This window comes from Branchiostoma floridae, chromosome 14 (genome assembly GCF_000003815.2).
Source record: "Branchiostoma floridae strain S238N-H82 chromosome 14, Bfl_VNyyK, whole genome shotgun sequence".
Classification (NCBI taxonomy): domain Eukaryota; kingdom Metazoa; phylum Chordata; class Leptocardii; order Amphioxiformes; family Branchiostomatidae; genus Branchiostoma; species Branchiostoma floridae.
In genome coordinates this window covers 2,644,437-2,656,172 of record NC_049992.1, presented here as the reverse complement: position 1 = coordinate 2,656,172, position 11,736 = coordinate 2,644,437, and the positions used below count along the sequence as shown (strand labels likewise).

At 41.6% G+C, this 11,736-nt stretch overlaps 2 protein-coding genes across 2 annotated transcripts; both read left to right on the top strand.

Annotated features, from left to right (window-relative positions):
• Positions 1 to 1,950: 1,950 nt before the first annotated feature.
• LOC118430878 (brevican core protein-like) lies at positions 1,951 to 5,879 on the top strand. Its single transcript, XM_035841913.1, has 6 exons — positions 1,951 to 2,001; positions 3,880 to 4,018; positions 4,317 to 4,552; positions 5,010 to 5,145; positions 5,293 to 5,378; positions 5,823 to 5,879. The coding sequence occupies exons 1-6, from the start codon at positions 1,951 to 1,953 to the stop codon at positions 5,877 to 5,879; spliced, it is 705 nt and encodes a 234-aa protein (XP_035697806.1).
• LOC118430410 (C-type mannose receptor 2-like) lies at positions 5,831 to 8,563 on the top strand. Its single transcript, XM_035841263.1, has 5 exons — positions 5,831 to 5,936; positions 6,279 to 6,716; positions 7,011 to 7,229; positions 7,465 to 7,534; positions 8,210 to 8,563. The coding sequence occupies exons 1-5, from the start codon at positions 5,930 to 5,932 to the stop codon at positions 8,400 to 8,402; spliced, it is 927 nt and encodes a 308-aa protein (XP_035697156.1). The 5' UTR covers positions 5,831 to 5,929; the 3' UTR covers positions 8,403 to 8,563.
• The last annotated feature ends 3,173 nt before the right edge of the window (positions 8,564 to 11,736 follow it).

The following is an 11,736-nucleotide window of genomic DNA, read 5'->3' as shown; positions in this document are numbered from 1 at the left end:
CCTTGTTATTTTTTGGAAAGCAATTCATAAGGTATCATCATATTGGATTATTTTAATATCGTCTTAACTGGCTACAAATAATTCAATCTTTCACGCTAATGCTACGCTAATGCATCATCTTCTGAAAATTTGGCGGTCACGTCATTCTTGAGTTAGAAGAGGGGCTCCAAAAGACCCCGTCCAGGATTGCCAAAAAAGAACGGTCTGGTTAGGGTTAACCCTTATTCAAGACTGTGTGAAAGTAACACCTTTAATCTAAAGCTACATGGAAATGAGTTAAACACGATTCTGCCTATCATTTTCAGAGGCAGTACTGTGCCCTACTCGGGGCAAGTGGCAGTGTGAGGAAACCCACAAGTGCGCCCCAGGCAATTCCAAATGTGTTGGAGTACCTTACTGCTTGGATGTTTCAGGGGAAAAGAACTGTTGTAGGTTATGGCTACGAAATATATTTCATAGTAACTCAATCCATTTCCATTTCATAGTTGGTACTAGGCCCCTAGATACAGACATACATTCAAGCAATAATATGCATTCTCTTAGAATTACACACATTCAACTGGAATCTTAGATATCGTAAGAAAATAACAGAAAGGCGACATGTACAGTCTTCTAAGTGAACAGGTCCTCATATTCTGGCCTTTTCCACATTTACGAATTTCTTTGCCTGACCTTTGTACACATTAAGAGCACAGAAATGCACTTATATGCACACATTCAAGCTAAAGTTAATATTAACATTCAAAGTTGACCTCATTGAATCCTGCATTTTTTCCCGGTTCGTATCACCGGGTTTGCGCCCAGAGAAGCGGTTGGTTCAACCCTTTAACCGTCCAACCCTTCAAACGTTCAACCCTTCAACCGTTCTCTTCTATTTGGTTTGCATGGATGCAAGGATCAAGCCTTTCTTATCATGCCCTTCCTGCCGCAAGGCTTTTAAACCTCCGTTCATGGCAGCAGTTGTGGCCATCGGTTAAAGAAGTAGCTATATTTAACCTAAATATTTAGTATTTATATGGTCACATAATCAAGAACAGTACATAATCAAGATTATCATATCAGGTTCAAATCTTGTGTCAGCTTTTCACAACCTACAGTACAAAATGATTCCCTTATGTCAAGGAGGTTATGTGAATAGATTATGTTAATAACCATAACATCACTGCTTCCCGCTATTTGTTGGACCGCAGCAGAAAGCCTGTTCAAGAGAAAGTCACACGGAAAATCGCAATATGATGATATTTCAGCTGTCAATATTTGCGTTTAATTCTTTAAAGATAAATCATTAAATAGATTCTTACCTTACTGTTAAGAGCAGACCATGAATGTATATTTTGTTAGTACTAAAATAACAGTAGTGTTCTGATGCTGTGGCCAAAGGGAGTCACGTGATGAGATGCTGACTCTTACCAGCTGGTGAGGCTGCCGAGGCTTTGTTAGGTATCACAAAGAAAGACATTCTCTCTTCGAAAAAAATCGTATAATTTTAAACTGATTCGTTTATTGTTATATATATTACAATGTACATTTTGGAGGCGAGAGAAGCGTAACCATGGATGGATGCATGGATCGGTCAATTTAACCAAACTCTTCTTATAGCCCTTCTGTACGCACTATTACACAATCAGCTTGCGTGGCCGAGCGGTCTACGCTCTGGGTGGATATAGCGATTTGCTTTTGCAGCCGTGGATCGTTGGTTCGAACCCCACTTGTAACATTGTTTTTTCTTTGTTAGACAAATCTCATTTAATAAAAGACAGACCAATTCAGTAATTCGATGCTTAAAAACTCTTTTTTCATGTGATTTTGTTTAACATCCAGGCTTTTTCCAAAATACGCAACGGGCAGCTTTTTTCAGAAGCTTTCTTGTTTATAACGCAGCGCAAATCACATGTGGAGATACGATGAAAGGCTTAACATGGAAAGAAATCAGTGTGGCTCAATGCTGTGATGGCGAAGACGACTGCAGGACAGGCGCTGACGAACGTCCGAGGACATGTGGTAAGTAAATGTGTTGCACATAAACTAATGCTTATTGATTATTAACCGACTGTACTGTATCGACATAGAATTACAAGAAATAAAACTCAAACGTATTTTGTTTGTGCACAGCTATGTACGCAGACCGATTTCCGTGTATCCGGTCCAACCGGTTTGTATCCAGAAACAGCATCTGTGACGGCATACCGGATTGCGTGGATGCTTCAGACGAAGATGCCTGTATTGGTAAAGCGATGTTTTTTTTATCAACACCGAAATAATTGCTGAATAAAAGCAAACGGTAGCTAAAGCTACAGTTTACAAGTACATGTACATGAAATTTTACATCAGAGCTGTGATCAATTTACTCATAATTTCATTACACAACATCCATAATAGTCTCCATAAATGGACGTGGTACTGTCCTTATTACGGCTTTCTACATATGGAGTTGCTCCAATACTTCATTATTATGTTTACGTTCCGTAAAGTAAATCAGGTCAATATATATATTCTTCGTCACGGACTTTGTGATTCGCAGACTTGAGTTTTCAGCACGGTATGAAGCAGTGGACAAAAGGCTAGGTATGTCTTTATACGAAATATTTGTCTATCTATCTATCTATCTAACTCAGCACAAAAAGTTTGGAATATCATCTTCGGTTGATCATATTTCTGTTTTTTCTGCATCAATTTCAATATATTATATATCAATAGAAAGCTTGCATGATTTTATTTCCAATGGTATGAAACTCATTATCATTGTTAACTAATGGAACATACACTAGGCCTGCTAACGTGAGTGGGTCACGAAAAAAAGTGCCCAAATTCCCCCGTTTTTGTTCAAAACTGTATCGTCCGGTTGTTATGGCCGCGGGTGACAATGATTCAATCAATCCCTTTTTCACCCAACGTTTGCCATGGTATCCAGTACATCCACGCATCCGCGCTTTGATTTGTCCATCCGACTATCGAAAGGGCAGATATACTCTAAGCGTGCTAAAACCTCGTATGTTTCGTATACCAAGTGTGAGGTGAAAAAAGGATTGATTGAACCAGTGACAAACGCGCCTATATCAACAGGACGATACAATGTTGAACAGAAGCAGGGGAATTTGGGCACTTTTTTTTCGTGACCCACTCAAGTAAGCAGGCCTTGTGCTCGTTTCATGTGTTTACAATCATGATAAGTTGTAACCATAGGAAGAAAATGACACAAGCTTTCTATTGATATATAATACATTGAAATTGATGCATAAATAACGGAAATACGATATACCAAAGTTGATATTCCAAACTTTTTGTGCCGAGTATATATATATATATATATATATATATATATAATAATGTTAAATTTCTAACATATTAATAACATATTTTCCCATAGGTCGGGGAGCCTGTTTGTTACCAATATCTTTACTTCAAGAGAAGTTTTCAATCGAAGAAGGTATTGGTACAAACCAGGTCATCCACAGTACCCTTGAGCTCACCCTGACAGATTGGGTGGTAGAGGGACCTAGCGACTGGCTGCAGATTATCTTGGAACAGCCCGTACAGCTTACCGGAGTGGTTGTTACCGGTTTAAGTCCATCGCAGACTCTCACATTCTCGTTGAAATACGGGGTTTGGGCCGACTGTTTGGCAGAGTTTACGGAACTGGACGGACGGACAGTATATAAACATTAACTTCACTCTGGAAGTTTTAGATTTTGCCTTTTCACAACCTACTCAACATTTCACCTACTAGGAGATGCCATTTCGTCTCTTGCTCTTATCTACTTTACTCTTCCAGATGAAGAAAAATACTTGAGATTTGTACAGATATCTAATATTCATATGTAAAAAAAAAGGTAGAGTTTTAATCATAAATCTAATCGCGAACATGTTTTGATGCCTTAGCACAACTTCACCAGTAGTGCTGGCAAAGATGAGCATTACTTCGCCATAGCAGTGCCGGCCAGGGTGGTGAGGCTCACACCGGAATCATGGCTGGACAGGACTACATGGAGGGTAGGGCTACTGGGATGTCCCGTGAAAGGTAAAATATGATTGAAAATGCACAATTCATGTACTGTAAGGCTTGATGCTATATGGCAGCTGTATGATCTGCTAATTAAAAAATAAACTGTACGAATCAAGTACATGAAATATAGGGGTCTAGACTTGCTTTGGAGGTAACGTATTACGCATTAATTAGTGTATGCTATGTAATTGACAATATTAGTAATCCACAAGATATTTAGATGCATTTGAAGTTTTGAATTTTTACTATATATAATCTTGTATGCATATCTTGCTTTTAAATGTTCTTAACCAAACATATCAATTATTTGTAGAGAATCATGTAAACTACACATCCTGTGGGAAAGGCTGGACGATGTCTGAAGGACGATGCTACCAGAAGTTTGCCTCCCCGCTTGTCTGGTGGGCTGCGGAGCGGTACTGCCAATCCCTGGGGGGTCATCTGGCGGCCGTCAACACGCCACAGGAAAACGAGTTCATCCGTGACAACATAGGGAATGGATGGATAGGGATGAAGATAGGTGCTGTCTTGATCAAGAAAGAGAGAGAGGTATCTTCAATCAAGCTATTTTGCTCTCATCCCTTATGAAAAATAGAGCCTCATATCAAACTTAAATCATGTAGTCATTCCCTGGCTATTGCAAATGTTTTACAGTGCACCTTTCGCAAAATCATTTCATTGCATACGATATGATTATTACTTCATTTACCTATAACGCGATCAGTGGACTGCGGCACATTGGCGACCTCACTGCGGTCTAGTTTGAAATTGTGTTACCTATGACTCTGTAATGGGAATATGTGATATTGACTAAAGGTAAAACACACGAAGCGTAATAAGATTTGTTAATCGTTATAATTAGTTGAGCACTCTGTCAAAACGCAGTTTTAATGAGAAAACATTTTCTCACTCACTCACTCACTCACTCACTCACTCGTTCACTCAGACACTCACTCACTCACTCACCCACAAGCCTTATCTTAGATATTGCTCTGTTTATCTCCAGAAAATTGTCAACTTCACTTGGAGCGACGGAAGTCCTGCGGGTGACGCTTTCAGGGAACAGGACATTTCATTCGACGGTTTCCCGGAATACATTTTGCGGTTAAATGACCCCTTCTGCGCCTTTCTAGAAGACCACGGTACGTCTTGAATTCTACGTGCCGCACGATAGCTTAATAAGATGTGAACAACTACAATATCAAAATTGTGGATTTGATGATCACACTCTGCATGAATATCCTCATAGGCAAGTTGTATTATGAAACTTATGTTCTTGCCCATTACAGGTCCATGGAGCCTTCAGCCTTGCAGCCTGATTGAGAAGGAATTCATCTGTGAGAAAGGTGCGATAAACGTTGACAAATGTCCCTGTGTACCCACTTGTAGACAGTTTTACAGTTACAGTGTGAAGTTGAGACAGCAGATGACAAGGCAACCTAAGCAATATTAGAGCGTTAAAAGTGGAAATAATCTGGATAAGGCCATCTGTATGAAATTGATATCTACTGCACTATATTTCCATATTTCCATCATCATTTCTTACTTTGAGCGGTTAAAAACGGCGCGGAAACAAGCTGCGCTAATAAGATTCTCTATATGATATAATCCACAAAATTAGACTTCACTGAGTTGTTGCTTCATCCTTAATTAAGAAGTGCCCCCAAAATTAGCTTTGTTAATTGAATTCTGCAACCCTGATTTTGGCTTATGTTGCTTAGGTTGCATTTACAATGTTTACAAGATTGCATTTATTGGAAATATGTGCATTTATCGGACACTCAGTGATATGAACACTCTCGTTTCTCACGATTTGCAGATCCGGCATCCTTCCGTGTCGATGACTGTGAAACTACCACAACCCATACTGAGTTAGGACAAGTAGCGGAGGCTACCGGAGACGAACTAAATGTACATATTCCGGACATGACAGGTATCCGTCACTTTCTTTGTAACAACGTGCTGTAGTCTGCGATACAGTGGTATCCATAGCAACATTGTAGACGCACGACGCATGAATGATTCAATAAGGCCGGCAGCAAATTACCTATCATTTTATTTTCATTGATAATTACCCCCTTCTCAATCATCTTTGCTCCTCTTTTACTTCAGCAAACAACTTTAGTTTAGGCATTGTTGTCGCATTGTCTGTATATATGTGTTTCCGCAATCCCTGCAAACTGTGGCTGATATTTCATCTGGAATTAGGTTTTCGGGAGACGAATATCACGGTCAATTTTCGACCATCAAACGACTTTTCTGCTTTCGTTTTTAGCGTGCGACGATTGCATGGCCAGGAAAACGTCCTGTGGGTATATCGTTTGTGGCAGCCCTGACCAATATCGCTGTGGGCTGATCTACTCCCCCGGATACCCACACGCCTTCCCTTCTTCAGCCATCTGTCTGTGGACCATCGATGGTCCTCCTGGAAGCTACGTCACGCTTGTGCTGCTGGACGTAGATTTGCCCTGCGGCAGCCGCGTGCTGCAGGTCAGGGACAGGTTCCTGACGGTAGGGTGGAACACGATCCACGGGCTGTGTCGCGGCGAGGGCGAACAGAAGCGTTATGTGTCGAGCTCCAATGAGATGCGTTTGGTCATGCTGGCGACGAGTCACATTGCTGATTTTGGCGACAGTCGCGGGTTTATGGCGACGTACAACGTCAGTACGTTCAGCGCTAGCCGACAAGTGGAGGGCATTCCTGATGATGCAGGTAAAATTAACACCCAACTGAAAGAAAATGAATGGTTTGCCTTGCCTGGCACAACAATGTAAATAACTTTGTAATTTTTATTGCTAGTATTTTCATTAACCCCATGAAACAAACTGCACATAATTCAGGGAGGCGCAAGCAATTCCCTGTGCGTGTACGTACTATGTGGTCTGAATGAAGCTAATAAAATGAATGAATGAATTATAAATACCTGATTTCTATGGCACTTTGATAAGTAATAATTTCTTGCTTGAACTATGACATCATTTTCCCATTTTATGTCAAATTTCCAAGGTTTCATCTGCCCATGCGGTTGGCGCTTGTTCCGCCGAAACTGCTACCTGACATCTCGCCATCACGTACGTGTGAACTGGGAGGAGGCAGACGCCAAGTGCCGAGAGTTTGACGCCAACTTAACCAGCATCGCTGACCGGGCGGAGATGGAGTTTCTCCACCTGCTGTTGGTCACCAACGTTGTCGTCAAACGCATCGTTGATCCAACGCTTTACATTGGTTTGACATGTTATATCATTTTAATTAATGTGCATATATATATATATATGTGTGTGTGTGTGTGTGTGTGTACATGTACGTTACCATTTGACATCACATTCAATACAGTTTATATCAAGATTTAGATTCAAAAGTTGAAATAAGAAACGGAAATCTGGAGTCTGCAAAAGAAAACTGCTGTGCGTTTTGATAAATATAATCTTCATCCATGACAATAAATACTCGTTGCCCCAAGGTCTGTACGACATCCACCTGAACCGAACCTTTGTCTGGACCGATGGCATCCCGGTGACTTACATGGACTGGTAAGCGCCCTCTCTTCAGCTACAAACATAAAAAGCAATTGAACATGCTTAGTTCTGTTATATATCTTATATTATATATCAATATATATTCTGATTTTAATCAAAGTCGTCTCGTGTAGAATAACAGGCCACGACATTTCACATCCCATTTCCGAAAATACATGTGGGAGAAGACACAGCTATGATCGTCTATGCGTCAGAGTCTATGTTTATCAATGTAGATACAGCCCTTCGAACACTCGAGAGAGAGAATTTACCTGTCATGCATGGCAAATGGCAGCTGTGGCAAGAACCTTTCAGAAGGCACCCGCCTTCTTTTTTTAGCTCTGAAGAATAATCAATTGCAAAGGCCACACGCATATTACGTGACACGAGAGTGTTGCAGATAGGGTGAGGCAATGGCGGTCTTCGTCGCTGGTAAAGGACGGGGAGCGGAAGCTGATATACTGACAAATTGATAAGTTTTATTCTAAATGTGCAGGCTTGCACGATCTCCTGCTGGATATCCTGAATCGTTCTGAACATTAAAATTGGTAAATCAATACTAAGATACCAATATTTTCAGGTTAACATTATCTATCTGCCTTTCTTTAACCCTCTCTGCCGAGAATGGTGAAACAAAACACACCATTTGCTACTTAACACAGCATTGTTTTCCCATCACACCTTCCTCAGGTCACCCATGGATGTAAGAACCTGGTTCCCACAGCCGGACGGAGCCAAGATGAGCTACTGCGTTGCCATAGTGATGAAGAACGTCTGGGGAACGGACCAGTGGTACGACGTGTCCTGTGATGAACGAGCCACCAGGTCCTTCATCTGCAAGCGGGCGGCCGGAAGGGTGACCCGTCCGGGAGACAGTGGCTAAACAGCGCAGTCAGAGAGGCAGGCATAGCCGCAATACAAACTGTTGTGTGACCCTACTAGCCCCACAGATATAGCAGCGCTAATGTTGTTTGGGCTAAATTGTTTGCCAGATACTTTTGAAGTGAAGAAACACACACACACACACACACACACACACACACACACACATACACAAACACACAAACACACACACACACACACACACATATACACACACAAGAACACACACATGCACGCACACACACACACACACACATACGCGCACACACACACACACACACACCGTGAAACACACACACACAAACACACACATGTACACACACAAGAACACACGCGCGCGCGCGCACACACACACACACAGTACAGCACACACGAACACACGCAACGTTAAATGCACATTTTAAATTGATATCTAGTTTGCATGTGCATCTAAATGATGCAGGAAAACGATCTGATTGAAATCGAGATTTTTTTTCAAATACGTTGTTAAAAAGAAAGAACGACAAGTAGTCTAGAACACGTCAAGACTACAATTGATAATAAGGTTATACATTTAACATTGAACATTTGTATTAAGAAGCGGATATTAAGCAGTTACCTAATAATCTGTAAAAAGAGGTAAAGGACGATGGTTTAACTATTTTAACTATTTAAAAATTGTCAATTTCGTTCGTCTGTTTCCTTGTTTGTAGATGAACAGCATAATTACTCAAGACGCTATGAATGGACAGTTAGAACAGTTGGTAAGGAATTCATTACATTTCGGACACCCTGATTGCTTTTCTGGCTTTCTGCAGGAGAATTTCTGCATGGTTTCTTCGTTTTCTTTATACATTATTTGGGAGAGGGGGTGGGGGGTAGGGGTATCTAACTTTGAAGTGACGTCATTGGGGAATAGCGGAGATTAGTCACATATTATGCAGTTTAAGTAATTTCAAAAGAAAGCTTGACGCAGGCATGGAGTCGTCGAACTCTTGTTTACGATCTACGACGACAACTTCAGTTCCATCAAATAAAGCCTCGGAAAGCAGTTGCAGCATGTATATGCCTCATGTATGTCTCTGTATTCTTATATGCAAGCAAGAGCTGGCAGTGTGTAGTCCAGTGTCCCCGCCTCCGGAACTAGAAGCCGTGAGCTCGATCTCATCCGCAGTGTGTCCTCTTCCTCTTCCGGTTGAAGCGACCACAATCATCGTGTTGATTATTCTGTGGCTTATGGGTGGTCAAGGGTCGAGATCACCGGCCAAGGTTTTAGGTTGTCACATACGCTCGGAGACCATTGACACAAACGTGTCAATGGTAGAGGCTTCGACAGCCACTTGTGGTAGCAGGTTCCAATAACTTATAGTGCGCGGCAAGAAAGAGGCCTTACGGTACAATGTCTTACAGAAACTTCTTACAGACAGGTCGAACCAACTGCCTGTCATGAGATTACGTCTCGCTCGGGTTGGGGCGGGTTGTAGTTTTCCTTTCAACCCTTCTGTGTAGACAATGTTATGTTTTATTTTATATAATGTGTGTATATATGTGTCGGTTTGTTTGTTAAAGGCGCCCAGAGCAGTTTTTGAGTCTTTTGAAATTTAATTTTCAAGACATTTTTACACACATTAAGGTTAAATAACACTATCTCATTGCATATCGACATTTATTGAGCAAAGATGAGACGTCGTTGGGTGGTGAGAACTTATTGAAAATCTGAGCGCTGCACGTGCCATTATTTCAAATTTTCGGAACGCACGCGAACATGACAAATGAATCCCGAACGCTTCCGGAGATGTCGTCACTTGTTCGAATAAAGTTTCGATTTGCGAACGGGCGAATCAGATTCAATTCGCTCGATGACCTCATGCGTTCGAAAATCTCCGAAAAGTACCGACGGGAAACCGTTAGTGGCTCGATCCTGTGCTGATTTATTGTAGGATATAATAAATCAAAGGGGTCCGTTTGCGGCATGTTTGTGTGTCCTTTTAAACGCTGAGTACGAAATAATGACACAAATGTGCTAGAATGGTGAAGTGCACCCGATACTGTTGTCATTAGCGTTTCTTGTCGTTAAAAATGGGAAATCATTAGGCGATAGTATCGGGTATAGATTACGATCCAGTGTTCCAGATCGCTGCCATTAGCGAAGCTTGTCGGTGGCAGACTAATGACGGTAAATTAGACGCTGTGACGCGCATTGCGTGATGGGAGTCGAGCTGACCAGCTGATCACTTCAAACAAAATGGCGGCCTGTTTTGTAGCGATAGCCTGCAGCTGGCCAGTATCCTGCCTGGCCTGGCGTCCATCCCTGGCATTATCCGGTCGGCAGTGGAACGGACTTCCCTGGAAAGAAGGCTCTTTAGTCTAAAGGTAAAGTAAGGTGGTATTCAGAGCATGGCTAAAATATTCCTCTGTTCCATCGGGGCAGATATACGGTAAGGCATTCACTGTGTAATTTGACTGTCCATATTGCATGCTTCAATATTCAGTTCAATTTAGTAAACTACTTGATGCAGGCCATTCAAAGAAGAAGACCTTATCAAGTAACACGTAAGTCTTAGATATTTCTTGTCTCTGTGAGCCAGATACCGAGATATTTTCCCATATGTATTTGCATATCACTAGTAGTGACAGGGGGTTCCAGGAAAATATGGGCTGGCTAGGGCAGGCTACCTTGGCAGGTCCTAGTATCCTCCTTTTATACGGCTTATTCAGTTACATGATCCTCCCCATAGCAACTAACCAGCTTCCATATCACAAGTGAAGTCTGCCATTTTGGTGTACCAGCTGCAGATTCAGCCCGCCTACAGTGGGGCCCTATGCAAGTCTCCTTGTAAAACTTGAAATATTTCCCAAACAATGCACAAGTTACCTTCAAATTGTTTATTTTCATAATCACAGTGTTTTGCCTTGTGGTGGGATGTTGGTTCTGCACCAGCAAAGTGCACACAAATTGGTAATCAGCAAGATTTGTTCTGCAATTCTCCAGCAAAGCCCTGCATTGACATACAAAGGGAAACACTACTGTGATGACACGGGAACAAAATTTGATTTCTGCAATTAGAGAGTGGCTCTAACTGTGTGTTACACGTACACATTTCGTATCTGGACAAGGCAGCAAACGATGGGCTAGTTTCGATGTCCACTGGGTACCCACTTCCGGTGATAGTAGTAGTAGTCATTACACCAGTAGCTGATGTTCCCTAGTTCTCTATGAATTTCTATGAAACAAAAACAAGACTACAACAGTACAAGATGCTGACTGTGCACTCAAAATGTTCCTGTCTTGACACATGATAGGTCAGGGATAGATAGGGATTGCTGTGAAAAATGCTGCTATCTGGTACCAAAAA